Source organism: Meleagris gallopavo, chromosome 5 (genome assembly GCF_905368555.1).
Source record: "Meleagris gallopavo chromosome 5, MGAL_WU_HG_1.1, whole genome shotgun sequence".
In the NCBI taxonomy this organism is placed as follows: domain Eukaryota; kingdom Metazoa; phylum Chordata; class Aves; order Galliformes; family Phasianidae; genus Meleagris; species Meleagris gallopavo.
Window position 1 is genome coordinate 14,571,568 of NC_139408.1, and position 15,925 is coordinate 14,587,492.

The following is a 15,925-nucleotide window of genomic DNA, read 5'->3' on the forward strand; positions in this document are numbered from 1 at the left end:
TTAAGATTTATTACTGTACGGTGTCCTACTCTGAAAACCTTTCATAGTAAATAATGTTGTGGATGGCCTCCAGCTGCACTATTTGGATTTCCATGAAGATGTAAAATTAACAAACAAAAAAAAACCCTCAATTGCAGTTGTTTATTTCATTTAACAGAATTCTCACTTGTGAAACCAGAATCTCAGCTAGTGATCTTATTTACACATAAAAAAACATTTCCATTATCCCTGGAAAGTGAATTGCCCTTTAGTATAAAAGTTATAAGAAGGACAGCAGAAACATGTCCATGTTTATTTGTATTATGAGTTGTATTAAGTTCTTCATTATTTTTTAAGTAGTTTCATGTGGAGCTTATCACTGAAATATGTAGAAACAATCATTTTCAGGATTATCACACTAATTAGCATATCCTTTGAAAATACTTAATTTTTCTTCCAATCTGAAATTTGCCTTATTTGGAATATTCTTAATATGCTTCCAGCTAAAAATTTAACCTGTTCTACTTTTTATGTCACAGGAGATAAAAGAATTAGTGCTACACCAGAAACTTCTTCACCTTCAACAGGTTAGTTTGAGCAGTTGATTTGAACAAGTACTTACACACTGGTGTATGTCCTGATACGCGCTTCTGAGATAAGAAGTATCCTTTTTTTGCTTGATATAATAGCATCACCAGTTTTGAATGTGTAAGATGCAATAACAAAAAGTCAGTATCATAATTATCACAAAAAAAATCCCAGAAATATTTGTGTACACTGAGGCACTTCCAGATATTAGTAATGAAATTTCTTTGTTAGTTAGTATGGATTTCTGTCTTCTCCCTGATACACAAAATCACACAAAATTTTCACTACAATTTAAATGGTGATTGGCTTTATAACACTTAACAGTTTAGGAAGGTGGTCTTGGAATTGCATGACGAAGTACATCAAGCTCCAGTAGCCTGATCCAGGAAAGGAACCTGTATTTACTGATCTTTGTTAGAAATTACATTACTTTCATTAATGAAAATGAGAGTTACTGGGAAAAAGGTAAAGAGGTGGTTTTATGAATAAAGCTTCTGCAAGAATTCCTATTCAGCATATTCGCTGCAAATAACAATAAAGGAATAGATTAATGAACTTTCTTAAATATTTGAAATCAATGTAGGAATTATTTTCAGTTGTTACTACTGGTAGTAGTTTTTCATTCTAAAAATAATTTTCAAATTTATATAGGAATATTTTAATAGATTATGAAGAATTATTTCTTATCCTCTGATTTGATTTTTTTTTCCTCTTAGAAACAGCAATGCAGCCTAAAGCAACAAGAATCTCTACTGCAGTCACATTACCCACAGCTACCCAGTCAACATCACCTAGTACTTCTGCATCTACTGTACCAACTGAAACCACAAATCTAACTGTAACCTCAAAAATCACAGTTCCAAGAACTTCATCATCATCACCTCTTGTCACAATGAAATCAACAACTGGTAAGTTATTGTATTACTGTCTAAAACAAATTACATCAAACACATTCTATATAGAGTTGAGCTATCATTCTACCAGGAAGGCATTGCAAGCTGTCTCAGCATCCAAGCAAGAGACTGCAGATTAGAAGGTAGGTAAAGTAGGCTTCCAGAAAGCAGTTTAAACCAAAAATGTTCGGAAGTATGGATGGAAAATGTGTGGAAAGAGGAAGAGAAAGGATATAGATGACAGGTTAGAAATGCAACTCATATAACTTGTGTGACTCATCTGAGAAGAACATTAGGAGTGAGCAGTGAGCCAGCTCAGCTGCAATTGGATTTATTAGTTCAGTTTCAGAATCCATTACACAGCTGGTTCAGTAACACAGTCATCTTCAAATAGCAGCCAGTCTCAACAATCCAAATAATAACATAAGCAGGCTTCAAGGCAAAATCACAGAGGTATCAGTGCAATGACTACTATTTAACGATCCTGCTCTCAGCAGGATGGCTTCTCCAGTATAAATTACTTTCTGATTATATGATTTGTGGATACTCAAATTGGCATGCAGCTTTCCACCAACATGCACTCCAACTAAAAAGCCGTCTTGGACCCAGGATATCAGAAGAAAACAGGTAAAAAGAGGTCCCAATTTGCAGGACAAGAACTGGTACAAGGAAGGTCCTACAGTATGATGTTATTTAGTTTTGTAATATGGATTGTAGAAGGCTAATTCAGAATATAAGGTTAGCCAGTGACATTGTTATTTGGGCAAAGCCTATAGAGGCTTTTGCCAATAAGTGACAACAAAGCTAACTTTTAGAAATATTATATGAAGAATGATTATAGGAAATCATAGGAAATAATAGAAAAAGATGTACAAAATGAGAACAAAGAAAAATATGAGGTAAGAGAAAACAAATACAGGTAGGAAAAGATGTCATTTAGATTATGAGAACATAAATACAAACAATGACATGCAAAACATTAAAAAGATCCAGTGCAAAAACTATGTCTTGTGAACATGGGTAGCTTCTTCATGTTTTGTCTATTTTAATTATTACATAAATTGATTACTCACATGATATTCCTTACCCTTTACTCCAAAAGAACGTACGACATCAATTTTTACTATGACACCTTCCATAACTACCTCAGCGAAAGGAACCATCTTCACTGAACCAAAATCTACACCTACTGCCTCAGTAACCATTGTTTCAACAGAAACAGAAAAAATAAGGTTCACTACACCACTCTTAGAGACTACTGTGAAAGAAGAAATGACAGCCATCTCAATACCTTATACTACATCTCAGATTGCAACTTTCAGCGAGCCTGAAGTATCAACAATAGGTAAGTGTAAAAAAAAAAACATTCATTCTTACTAGATGTCTTAAAAGTGCAAATTACTAAGAAAAGAAAATGATGACTGATGAATTGTAATAAAAATGAAAACTTCAGTGTACTGCCAATGCAGCGAGCATTGGACATCTGAATAAGATCTTAAAACTAACATTTCTCTCAGAGGCCTTTCCCTACCTATTCACTTCCTCCAAGGAAGTAGATTAAGGCAAAATCTCTCTGTGCTTTGAAGTGAGTTTTCAAAGACCCACAAATACAGATGTGCGTTCTCCTTAGACAACTTCTCCAAAAAATATAAATCCTGTCTATCACAAAGGAAATGGCATTTTGGGATGTCAAGTATGCCACATGTCAACTATGACAGCTTCTTCTATTGCTGTATACCTAGATTAGCAACTGAGACCAGAGGCTGGGACAGCATGCCGGGAGAAGTCAGTTGTAGTGAGAAGACACCTGCACACTATCTCCCAGTCCAAACATCTCTTACCCGTACTGTTGGGTGACACTCAGGTCTCCTTCTGCCAAAAATATTGGCTTAATCTGAGAAAGCATCACAATCCACTTTTTTTAGGTACCTTCCCAAACACTGAGACAATGAGCATTGCTGAATATCCATTTTTCCTTACATTGGAGAGAGTGAGGGAAATCAAGCAACCACTCTGCACCACCAAGTCTCAGTAGGTGACTAAGAATGATCTGAAAGCTGTGATTGGCCTGTGACTCTGTTTCACTTACCTAGCTTTTTCTTGGGATGCCCACACCCAGCTTAGAGTGCCATTAAGGGAGATGCACAAAGGTTCTTCTTCTTCCCTTGGAAGGTCCAGGAAGAGGCAGAGGGTGCCGAATTGGCCCAGTTCTTACCCCATATTTTTGTGAAGAAGCAGAAAGGGGAAGGTGAAGGCAGAAGCCCCTGCTCTGTTCTTCCCTTCTGCTCAGAAGACTGAGTGAGATCCAGGCCTGCCTTTTGTGCTCCGTCCCCAGCCCATATATTCTGCCTAGGATCTTTGCATTCCCTCCACCTTCCTTTCTTGTCCTGCCACCTTCAATTGACTTGTGCCTTCCCCCCAGTAGCTGTAACCCACAAAAGACCAACCATGCCACACACTGTACCACATCTCATCACACAGAAGACCATCCCAGTGACACTGTCCAGCATCTCTAAGACTGTCCAGACCTCTAAGACCTCTGTCTCCACAGAGGCCAGCACTGCCAGCAGTCCAGAAGTTCCGCTGACAAGGATATCTCTGAGCCCCACCTCTTTACCTGCCACCTCAGCTGTATCTGTTTCTTCCCCCTCATCTCCATCCTCAACACGGCTGAGACCATCACATCCAGGTAAGGCTCCCTTTTGCCCCTATTCATGCTCCTTCAAGCTCCCACCCTTCTCTTCTGAGTGTCATGTTCCACAAGTTTCTTTTGATATTCATTTTCTATTCCTATTCCTCTTGCCATAGGACCCAAACTCAGGCAGTCACAGCAGTCACATTGCCCCTAACTACATCCTTCTCCCTTGCTGCTTCAGGCATTTGACTCTGGGGCACAGAGCTTTATCACCCTACAGTCTTGTTTGAGTTTCTGCCCAACAACTAGCAGGTGGAGACCAGTTTACACACAGACCCTCTAAAGAGTGGGGGGAATAAAAGGCAGTGAGAGTGGAAGATTACAATTCTAGGATAGTTTTTGGTGAGAATGAGAATACAAGTATGTTTTCCATACAAAGGATGCCCAGGCCCTGACACAGCCATGGCAAACTTGGGCCAACAGATGCTGCCTTTGTTCTGCGCAGATAAAGAAACCAGGTGCTGATCCTGGGTGCAAAAATATCACCAGTGGAGGGGTGGGCAAGAAGATGCTCAAACTCCAGGGTACATTTCCCCCACATAGACCTATAGGGCTCCACATGCCCAGGTCTTCATGGTATTGACCAGGCCAGTCTCCTTTCAGAAGATACCACAACATGCTTTGCATAGGATTCTTCCCAAGACTCAACAATCATTTTCTCTCATTGTTTTCTTTGTAAAAAGGGAGCCAACCAGAGCTAAGACTACAACTAGTAAAGTAGTAACAAGTGAGTGCTGTGGTCAGGATAGAGATAAGAGTCATTAATGCCTGTTCCATCAGTAGCCTCAGCTGTTCCAGGAACTCTTTCCAACACACTGCGAAACAGACATGATCCATATTCAACTAGCTTACTGGTAGTGTAAGCAGGGATACCTCTTCCATTCTCAAAAATTCCAAGATGACCAGAAACAAACAGATGAAGGCTGTCCTTCAAAATGAATAATAACCTGCCACAATGGGGGGAAGGTTGGTGGGATGAGAAATTCTGTGCACCATAACCTATTCATTCATTCTGATTTAAAGCAAAAGCTGTTACTGGGTCCCAATATTGTAGTTCTTATCCATACCCTTGTGCATAGATTTTAACATAAGAAACAGTCATCTAGCTTGCCTTTAGCATGTATAGTAATTAGACCAATCAACTTCTGATTTCCAATGGCAGCCTCCAAGACAACTGTGCCGCCTCTCACCACAGAGAAGACTACCCCTGTCACATCTTTCACCAGCACCTCCAAGACTTCTGTCTCCAGTGAAGCCAGCCCCACTAGCAGCCCGGAAATCCCACTGACAACAACATCTCCTGCCCTCAGCAGCACCCTCAGCACCAGGCTACCAACTCCTGCCCCATCTACACTCTTCTCCACCTCACCTCCAATCTCCATGCCAATTCCTACAACGCTAAGACCCAAGCCTTCTTCCCCAACAACCAGTGCTTCAACAGAGTTGCTGGTACCTGCATCCTCCACACCTTCCACAGCCAAAACCAGTCTGCTGTCATCATCAGCATCTTCCCCTTACGCAACTGTGTCCTCGACAGTACTAAGCACATCACATCTCAGTAAGTCTCCCCCTAGTCCTTCCCAATTCTACTCCTTCTCACTGCCTTCCCAGTACTTCCTTTTCATTCCTGATGTACAGTATACACCTCAGGGTGTCACCCTCACTCTCAGCACCAGGCTGCCATCTCCTGCTCCATCTACTCTCATCTCCGCCTCTACTCCGACTTCCATGACAAAACCCACACCTACAACACTGAGACCCAAGCCCTCTTCTCTGACAACCACTGCTCTAATAGAGTCACCTACAGCTGCGTTCTCCATACCCTTCACAGCCAAAACCAGCCTGCTGCCATCACCTGTTTCTTCCCCCTTCTCAACTGTATCTTCCACAGCACTGAGAACATCACAACCCAGTAAGTCTCCCTCCTGCTCTTCTCATTCTTCTGCCTACTCTTCCCAGTTTTTGCCCTTCATTTCTGATCTACTGTGTACATCAATTTGTTGTCACTCTCCTTTGCACACTGGTGGTGACATTTCTGCTTACGGTATTTGTGGTGTCGTGCTTGTTTGGATGGAGTGAGCAGCGCAGCTGAGTAAAGGCTTAGCTGCTAACAAGGGTGAAGTCACCACACACTGCCCTTCTATAAGGCCCTCTCAGCATTCTGTCATCAGGGATTTTGGGGAATTCAGGGCACTGACTTCTCCCTTGGATTGTGCCATACCCAGCTTGATGCATATAGGCAGAGCCTCTGCCTGTGTCTTGGTTGAGACAGGCACATGCAGAGAGGCTCCTCTTCTAGTGAGATACAGAGGGTAGTGAAATGCTAGGGGGCACTCCTGAGGTGCTGTCCTAGCTGCAACTTTCTGGATAGGAGGAGCATGGGGAAGAAAAGGGCAAAAGCCACTGGCCCTTCCTTGACTCTTGCTCAGTGAGAGCTGTTGTGGCATGGACTTATTTCACTGCCCACATACGTGCCTTAAGGTTTTTCTATAGGAACAGTCCATCTCCTTTGCCATTTTTTTCTTGCCCTGCCACTCTCAGTTGAACTGTGCTTTCTTTGTGCAGCATCCACTCACAAAATGACAACTGTGCCATACATTATACCATCAATCATCACAGAGAAGACTACTCCCACTGTGTCTGCCACCAGCATCTTTAAGACCTCCATATCCAGTGAGGCCAGCCCCACCAGCAGCCCAGAAGTCCCACTGACAACGACATCCCCTGCTCCCAGTATCACTCTCAGCACTAGCTTACCATCTGCTGCTCCATCCACACTCTTCACCTCACCTTCAACCTCCATGCCAAAGACCACAACTACAACCCTATGGCCCAAGCTGTCTTCTCTAATAACCAGTGCTGCAACAGAGTCGCCTACACCTGCATCCTCCACACTCTCCACAGCCAAAACCAGCCTACTGCCATCATCAGCATCTTCTCCCTTCTCATCTGTATCCTCAACAGTACTGAGCACATCTCTTCCCGGTATGTATTCCTCCTGCCCATCAAGCTGTAGTGTTTGTCCTTCCCAGTTGTCACCCTTCATTCCTACCATTCAGCACAGCCCATTTTGTTGTCCCCTTCCTTTTCCCACTGATTTTAGCACTGTCACTCCTAGGATCTGTGGTGAGTTGCTGGGTCTGTGCTGCAGTTCTGTTTGGGGAGGAACTTCTTTTCTTCCTTGGAGTCCATTACGTATGAGAGAACACCCTGCCTGTGTTGGTGCAGCAAACAGTGCCCTGTGTCAGAGAGCTTCCTCTTCCAGGAAGAGAAGGAGTTAGCTCAAGTGCTGGAGGGCAGCCTTGAGGCATTTTTCTTATCTCATCTTGCTGGGGAAGAGGGAAGAAGGGGGGGAAGGGCAGGAGCCAGTGGCCACTTCCTGCCTCTTGCCCAGCAAGTGTCAGTGTAGCAAGATCCTACTTCACTGCCCTTCTGCATAGCCCAGAGCTTCTCTATGGGAACAGTCTACTTCCTTTCCTTTCCCTTGTAATCCTTGAACCAAACAATGCTTTCTTTCCTGTAGCTTTCACCCATGAAACAACAACTGTGCTGCACATGGTGCCATATATCACCACGGAGAGGACCACTGCCACACCTGTTACCACCAGCACCTTCAAGACCTCCATCTCCAGCGAGGCCAGTTCCACCAGCAGCCCAGAAGTACCACTGATAACGACATTCCCTGCCACCAGCAGCGCTCCCAGCACCAGGCTGCCATCTTCTGCCCCATTCACAGTCACCTCCTCTCCTCCAACCTCCATAATCAAGTCCACACCTACAACACTAAGGCCCAAGTCCTCTTCCCCACTGACTAGTGCTCAAACGGAGTTTTCCACTCCTGCTTCCTCCACACTCTCCACAGTCAAAACCAGTCCAGTGCTGTCATTAGCATCATCCACTTCCTCAACTGTGTCCTCCACAGCACTGAAAACATCGCATCCCAGTAAGTCTCCCTCCTGCCCTTCTCATTCCTCTGCCTGCTCTTCCCAGGTTTTGCCCTTCAGTTCTGATCTACTGTGTACACCAATTTGTTGTCACTCTCCTTTGCCCATTGGTGGTGACATTTTTGTACGGTTTATAGGGGGTTGTTTGCTGTGCTTCATGATATAGTGGATTAGATGGGTGACTGAATGTTTAGCTAATTAGGGTGAAGTCACCACATGCTGCCCTTCTCTAAAGGCCTCAGCATTCTGTCATCAGGGATTTTGGGGAATTCAAAATTGGGCACTGACTTCTCCCTTGGATTGTGCCATACCCAGCTTAATGCATATAGGCAGTGCCCTCTTCCTGTGTCTTGGTTGAGACAGGCACATGCAGAGAGGATCCTCTTCCAGTGAGATACAGAGGGTAGTGAAATGCTAGGGGGCACTCCTGGGGTGCTGTCTTTGCTGCAACTTTCTGGACAGGAGAAAGATGGGGAAGGAAAGGGCAGAAGCCACTGACCCTTTCCTGCTACTTGCCCAGTGAGAGTCAGTGCAGCATGGTTCTGCTTTCTCATTCACGTGCCTGGCTTAGTTCCTCCACCAGGAACAGCCAGCATTGTTTCCCTTCCATTGTTACCCTTCAACTGACTTGTGCTTTCTTCCTGCAGCCTCCACCCAGAAAATAACAACTGTGCCACACATTGTGCTGCCAGTCACCACAGAGAAGACTACTCCCACTGTGTCTGCCACCAGCACCTCCACAACCTCTGTCTCCATCGAGGCCAGCCCCACCAGCGGCCCAGAAGTCCCACTGACAACAACACCCCCTGCCCCCAATACCACTCTCAGCACAAGGCTGCCATCTGCTGCTCCGTCCACACTCTCCTCCACACCGAAGATCAGGCCTGCAACCCTGAGGCCTGAGCCTTCCTCCATAACAACCAGTGCTCCAGCAGAGTCGCCTACACCTGCATCCTCCACACACTCCACAGCCAAAACCAGCCTGCTGTCACTGCCTCCATCTTCGTTCTCTACTGTGTCCTCAACAGCAGTGAGCACATCATATCCCAGTAAGTCTCTCTCCTGCCCATTCCACTGCTCTGCCTGCTCTTCCCACCCTACATTCCTACCTCACAGCACAAACCATGCAGTTGTCACCCTCTTTGATTGTCAACCTCTTTGATTGTCACCCTTCTTACCTGCTGCTTTTTATATTGTGACTTATGAAACATGTGTTGAAGTCTCGTGGACTGTCTTGATTCTTCCCATGCTCCTTGGATTGAGCTTTTCTTCCTTGGAACCCAACTGGTGCTTTGCTTTAGCTTTTTGATCAAACAGCACTGATATCGCAGTAATGCTTTATATCTTTATGAAGTATGCTGGCACATCATAAACAGGACTGTTTCTCTCTCTAGCATCTCTCTGGTCTAGGAGTGGGCAAGATGGTGAGAGTTACACAGCTTTCACAGCTGATGCCAGCTGTCCAATGAGATATTCCATGGCACACAAATTCATAGTCTGCAATAAGTTCAGGGTTGATATTTTTCAAAAGAGCCATTCCTCAAAGGCTAGTATGATCTTCATGTGCTTGGTAGGATGTAGTGAGCAATTTCTATGCATCACTTGGACATTAGTTTCTATTGTACCTTTCTCTATTCAGTTATTCCACTTTCTTGTGGAATTTCAAGTGTTTTGACTTTTGAGTCTTTCCCTTCTTTTCCCATTCCAGTTCTCTCCCCCCCCTTTCTCATGAGGGGAACTGAACCAGTGGCTGAACAGGGTCCTAGAAGTCATCCAGGGTCAACGTGAACTGCAATTCTCTTTGGCCCTCTCAGCATCTTCTCCCTTCCAGGTATTGGAGTTATCGTGCTGGGGCACAGGTCTCACTTGGAGCCTGCCCTCTGCATCATGAAACAGACAGGATGATCTACCAGTGTCTCGGCTGGATAAAGGGATGTGCAGAAAGGCTCTATTTCTGGGGAAAAGCAGAGAGTGCTGAGGTGCTGGAGGGAGGGCTTCTACTTGGAACAGCTTTCTCCTATTCATCTGGGAAGGAGCAAGATATGGAGAGAGAAAGGGCAAGAGCCACTGGCAAATTCCTGCCTCTCGACCAGCAAGAGTCAGGGCAGCACAGGCCTACCCTTACTGCCTATTTGTCTGATCTGGAATTTCTGCCTGGGATCAGTGATCCTCCTTTTCCTTCCCTGGTTACTCTTCAACTGATTCCTCTGCTTTCTTTCTAGCAACCACCCACAAAGTGACAACTGTGCTGCACATGGTGCCATATATCACCACAGAGAAGACTACTCCTACCATGTCTTCTGTCAGTACCTCCAAGATCTCCATCTCCAGCGAAGCCAGCCCCACTAGCACCCCCAAAATCCCACTGACAACATCCCCTGCTCCTAGCAGCACCCTTAGCACCAGGCTGCCAACTCCTGCTCCGTCTACACTCTTATTCACCTCGCCCTTAACCTCCACTCCAAAGCCCACACCTACAACACTGAGACCCAAGCCCTCTTCCCTGACAACCAGTGTTCCAGCAGAGTCACCTACAACTGCATTCTCCACACTTTCCACAGCCAAAACCAGCCTGCTGCCATCATCTGTTTCTTCCCCCTTCTCAACTATATCCTCGACAGCACTAAGCACATTGCTTCCTGGTATGTATTTCTCCTGCTCTTCAAGCTGGTATGTTTGCTCTTCCCAGTTTTGACTCTCCATTCCCACCACTCAGGACAAACCATTTTGTTGATACCCTCCTTTGCCTACTGGTTTTAACATTGTCACTCCTGGGATCTGTGGTGAGGTGCTGGGACTATGCTGCGATTCTGTTTGGGGAGGAACTTCTTTTCTTCCTTGGAGTCCGTTACATATGAGAGAACACCCTGTCTGTTTTGGAGTGGGCAGACAGTGCCCTGTGCCAGTGTCTTGAATGGACATGACACATACAGAGAGTTTCCTCTTCCAGGGAGAGGAGGAATAGCTGCGGTGTTGAAGGGTAGCCCTGATGCACTGTTCTTAACCCATCTTCCTGCGGGGGGAGGAACAGGATCGGAAAGGAAAGGACAGGAACAATTGCCACATTCCTGGCTCTTGCCCAGCTAGCCTGTGTGGCACAGTCCTACCTTATAGCCCCATATCCCTAGCGCAGGGCTTCTGCATGGGAACAGCCAGCCTCCTTTCCCTTTACTTGTTACTTTTTAACCTTCAGCTCACCTATGCTTTCTTTCCAGCAACCTCCACCCACAAAACGACAACTGTGGTGCACATGGTGCCATATATCACCACGGAGATGACCACCCCCACTATGCCTTCCACCAGCACGTCCAAGACCTCCATCTCCAGTGAGGCCAGCCCCACCAGCAGCTCAGGATTCCCACTGACAACAACATCTCCTGCACTCAGCAGCACTCTCAGCACTAAGCTGCCATCTGCTGCTCCGTCCACACACTCTACCTCACTCCCAACCTCCACACCAAAGCCCACGCCTACAACCCTACAGCCCAAGCCTTCTTCCCCGACAACCCGTGCTCCAACAGAGACACCTTCACCTGTCTTCTCAACACTCTCCACAGCCAAAACCAGCCTGCTGCCATCATCTGCATCTTTTCCCTTTTCAACTGTGTCTTCGACAGCACTGAGCACATTGCAACCCTGTAAGTCTGCACTTAGTCCTTCCTACTGCTCTGCCTGCTCTTCCCAGTTCTCTGTTTCCTACCTCGCAGCACAAACCATGCAGCGTTCACCCTCCATGTTGTTATCCCTCCTTACCTTCTGCTTTTGTCACTGTCATTCCTGGGACGTATGTTGAGGTTCTGGGACTATGCCCTGGTTTGAGTTGGGGTGGAACTTCTTTCCTTCGTAGGAGCAGCTAGCCTGATGCTCTGCTTTGTGATCATCAGTGCTGGTAGTACAGCAGTGCTTTAGCTGTTTCTGAGGCATGCCGCACAGCACTGAGGCATGCTCTGTATCTTATTGGCCTAATACATGCCCAAAGGTTTCTCCATGAGAACAGCTCATCTTTGTCATTTTTTTCTTGCCCTGCCACTCTCAATTGTGTTGTGCTTTTTTTATACAGCATCCACTCACAAAATGACAACTGTGCCACACATTGTGCTGCCAGTCACCACAGAGAAGACTACTCCAACTGTGTCTGCCACCAGTACCTTTAAGACCTCCATATCCAGTGAGGCCAGCCCCACCAGCAGCCCAGAAGTCCCACTGACAACAACATCCCCTGCTCCCAGTATCACTCTCAGCACTAGCTTACCATCTGCTGCTCCATCCACACTCTTCTCCACATTGCTCCCAACTTCCACACCAAAGTCCACACCTACAACCCTGTGGCCCAAGCTGTCTTCTCTAATAACCAGTGCTGCAACAGAGTCGCCTACACCTGCATCCTCCACACTCTCCACAGCCAAAACCAGCCTACTGCCATCATCAGCATCTTCTCCCTTCTCAACTGTATCCTCAACAGTACTGAGCACATCTCTTCCCGGTATGTATTCCTCCTGCCCATCAAGCTGTAGTGTTTGACCTTCCCAGTTGTCACCCTTCATTCCTACCATTCAGCACAGCCCATTTTGTTGTCCCCCTCCTTTTCCCACTGATTTTAGTACTGTCACTCCTAGGATCTGTGGTGAGTTGCTGGGTCTGTGCTGCAGTTCTGTTTGGGGAGGAACTTCTTTTCTTCCTTGGAGTCCATTACGTATGAGAGAACATCCTGCCTGTGTTAGAGCGGGCAGACAGTGCCCTGTGCCAGTGTCATGCAGAATTTCCTTTTCCAGAGAGAGGCAGCCTGAGGCATAGTTCTGAGGTTTCTAGGGAGGGAAAAGTAAGAACTGGGAATGGAGCCAGCGGCCAATTCCTGCCTTTTGACCAGCAAGAGTTAAGAGCGTGGCAAGATCCTACCACCCCACATGCGTAACCTGGAGCTTCTGTATGGGAACAGACATCATTTCCCTTCCCACGTTTTCCTTCAACCAACCTATGCTTTCTTTCCAGCAACCTCCACCCACCGAAAGACAACTGTACTGCATGTGGTGCCATATATCATTACAGAGAAGACCACTACCACACCTGCTACCACCAGCATCTCCAAGACCTCCATCTCCAGCGAGGCCAGCCCCACCAGCAGCCCAGAAGTCCCATTGACGACGACATTCCCTGCCCCTAGCAGTCCTCTCAGCACCAAGCTGCCATCTGCTGCCCCATCCACAATCTTCTCTACTTCGCCCCTAATGTCCATACCAGAGCCTACACTTACAACCCTCTCTCCTTCCACATTTCTCTCTTCTGAGAGTGCTACATATTCGTCCTCCACACACAACACCACATTTTCTTTTACTCCGCCTGGTGAAACATTTTCAGTAGCATTTCCTACTGCTGCCTCTGCCAAATCCTCTCCAGCTGTGATCCCAAGTCTATTACCTACCACAATTAAGTTTGCTCCCAGTATCACTACTACTGCTTCCACAGAGATCCCATCCATTGAACAGACGTCCATTCAGACGACGACATTAACCACCACACGCACCACATCAGTTCTTTCTGTCACTTCTGGTCTTTCAACTTCCTTGTCTCCTGTTAGGCCATCAACAGCACCACAAGGTAAAGTACTTCCTTGTCATTTGCTGTATGGTATTTTACAGTTCAGTACATTTTTTGTTTCGTGTGTGAATTTTCCTGAGATATTATGTATTCTTTGCTAATCCAATTGTGTACATTGACAGTATTTTTTGTTTTGAGCTTTCTGCATTAATATAGAAAAGTTGCCTTGAAGTCTTTGTTCTCACAACAGCAGGCTTCCTGCAGTGCACTGATGTTTACGTGATGGGGGGAGAGGAGAGGCAGTTATAAATGTTTTTATGCCTTAACCGCTGTTTGAGGACCCAGGAAACAAAGAACTTCTCAATTTCAGCCAATTCCTGCAATCTCTTTTGGGTTAGCTCCACACACAAAGGAGAACCTATCTGGAAAGTATACTTCAACGATCTCATACTGCCTTCTTTACTGTGACTGTTCCTTTTCTACTATCTTATATCACTTTCACTGTCCATTTTCCTCTTAGTTTATGATGTGCAGGTAGAGGAGAGTACATTAGTGTGTGTGATTGCCTCAGTATCAACTGAGCCTTGCCTTCACCAATGCTCGTTTCATCTACAAACTTTCTTCAAGCAGGGAGTTTCAAAAGTTTAACTGATATGTCTGTAAAGAAACAAAATCTCAGAAAGGACCAAATCAGGAATTTTTCAAGTCCATTGCATCCATTATGTGAACCAGAAATAACTCCCTGCAAATTAGCCTGCTCATTGTTTCATTTATGTCTTTGTGGTTTCATCAGTATCAGGAATAGAGGTTTTTTAGACTTAACTTTAATTTTTAGGCTCCATCATTAATATAAATGTTTGTTGTCCTTTTTCTGTGTTTGACAGAGTTTTGTAAAAAAGTGGAATATGAAGAAAACATAACTTACAAAGGCTGTTCTGCAAACATCACTTTGAGCCGATGTGAAGGACTGTGTCCATCTTCAACAAAGTAAGGATACTGGAGAGCTTCTATAATATACGTACACTAAGGCCGTTTCTTCTTTAGCACCTGTGAGTAGTGATATTTGTCAGCTATCACTCCCTTTACAATTCAGTGAGAAAAAAATGTGTGTGATCTGTACCCAGCAATATAGTGCTGGGGTACGAGCCAGCTAAGTGGAAAGAGCACCTGTACAGAACAACAGTGCGTAGAGAACTGGAGTGCACACAGGGAATATCTTCTCACTTAAACTTCTAAACAAAGGCTGGCAATACTGCAAGGTTTGGGTTGTTTTTTTTTATTATTATTATTTAAGATAACAGTCAGACTACCAACTTTTCTTCCATTCACAGCTATTCTTACCTAAATATCTTTTCCATGCAAGCCCAGAAAGATTTTCTTTTTCATCTACTATGCATTTTGCAGTGCTAATCAATGACAAAGCACCAGGTGGATGAGCTGCTTCTGCATTCCTTGCACAAGACTATTCCAAAATCCATTCCTGAACAAAACCTAAAAGGCTGTTTGCAAGTCCTACCTGATCCTCCTTCTCTTCCAAACAGGTTGAATGTTGAGAACATGGTGCTCAGTGCAGCATGCAGCTGTTGTAGGCCATTGCAGCTCCATAAGGAGGAATTTCAGCTACCATGCGAAGATCCAGATAACCCTGGCAAAAGGCTCACTAAGGACATTACTGTGTTTGGGGGCTGCGTTTGCAACTTTGACAGCTGCATACAATAGCCAGACCTTCTGATAGCTTCAGATACAGGTGTTGTTTTTTTTGTTTTTAAATTCTTATTTTAATTTTGTTAAACATTAACAATTAGTTACAACCTAATACTTCCATGGCAACTGCTCATTGCTGGGAATTCTGTACTGATTATACAGGTTAGCCTTGCAGGGAGCTTCCTGAACAGCTACCTGGAGCATCAATTAAATTAACTGAATGATGAATTATTCCTAATCTTGAGGGGAAGGGGTGGGGAGAGAGTGGGCATGGTTTAGGAGCAAAGACTGTCAGAGTCCATCTAGCCTTGTTCAGGGCAATACTTGACTAGAGGCTAAACACTGGCCTGTGCACTGTGCAATAACAGAATTTTGACTTTCAAATAAAGTAGAAGGAATTGGATTTGTTAAATCATTCCTCATTGTTTGACCAATTATTTTGCCTACAGATAGGCTGTTAGGTTGACTACACTTGAACTAGGACCTGTGGATTAGCCCATTACTGCACAAACGAGGAAAAGAGACAACCAAAGCAAGCCACTGCCCTTCCTCTGAAAGCAGGTGCAGTGCTTGTGCTCATCTTCTGG

General features: G+C 45.1%; 2 protein-coding genes across 2 annotated transcripts in view; both read left to right on the forward strand.

Moving 5' to 3' along the window:
• The window catches only part of MUC6 (mucin 6, oligomeric mucus/gel-forming), a 79,161-nt gene extending 74,852 nt beyond the window's left edge, over positions 1-4,309 (forward strand). The window contains exons 27-29 of the mRNA XM_031553375.2: positions 1,290-1,475; positions 2,563-2,805; positions 4,269-4,309. Coding sequence (XP_031409235.2) covers positions 1,290-1,475; positions 2,563-2,805; positions 4,269-4,309 — 470 coding nt within the window. The remainder of the gene's footprint in view (positions 1-1,289; positions 1,476-2,562; positions 2,806-4,268) is intronic.
• Positions 4,310-8,712: 4,403 nt separating this feature from the next.
• Positions 8,713-14,625, forward strand: LOC116216655 (uncharacterized). The gene is made up of 6 exons (XM_031553461.2): positions 8,713-9,148; positions 10,322-10,741; positions 11,315-11,737; positions 12,160-12,582; positions 13,089-13,694; positions 14,519-14,625. Exons 2-6 carry the CDS (start codon positions 10,354-10,356, stop codon positions 14,623-14,625), a joined length of 1,947 nt encoding a protein of 648 aa, XP_031409321.2. The 5' UTR covers positions 8,713-9,148; positions 10,322-10,353.
• The last annotated feature ends 1,300 nt before the right edge of the window (positions 14,626-15,925 follow it).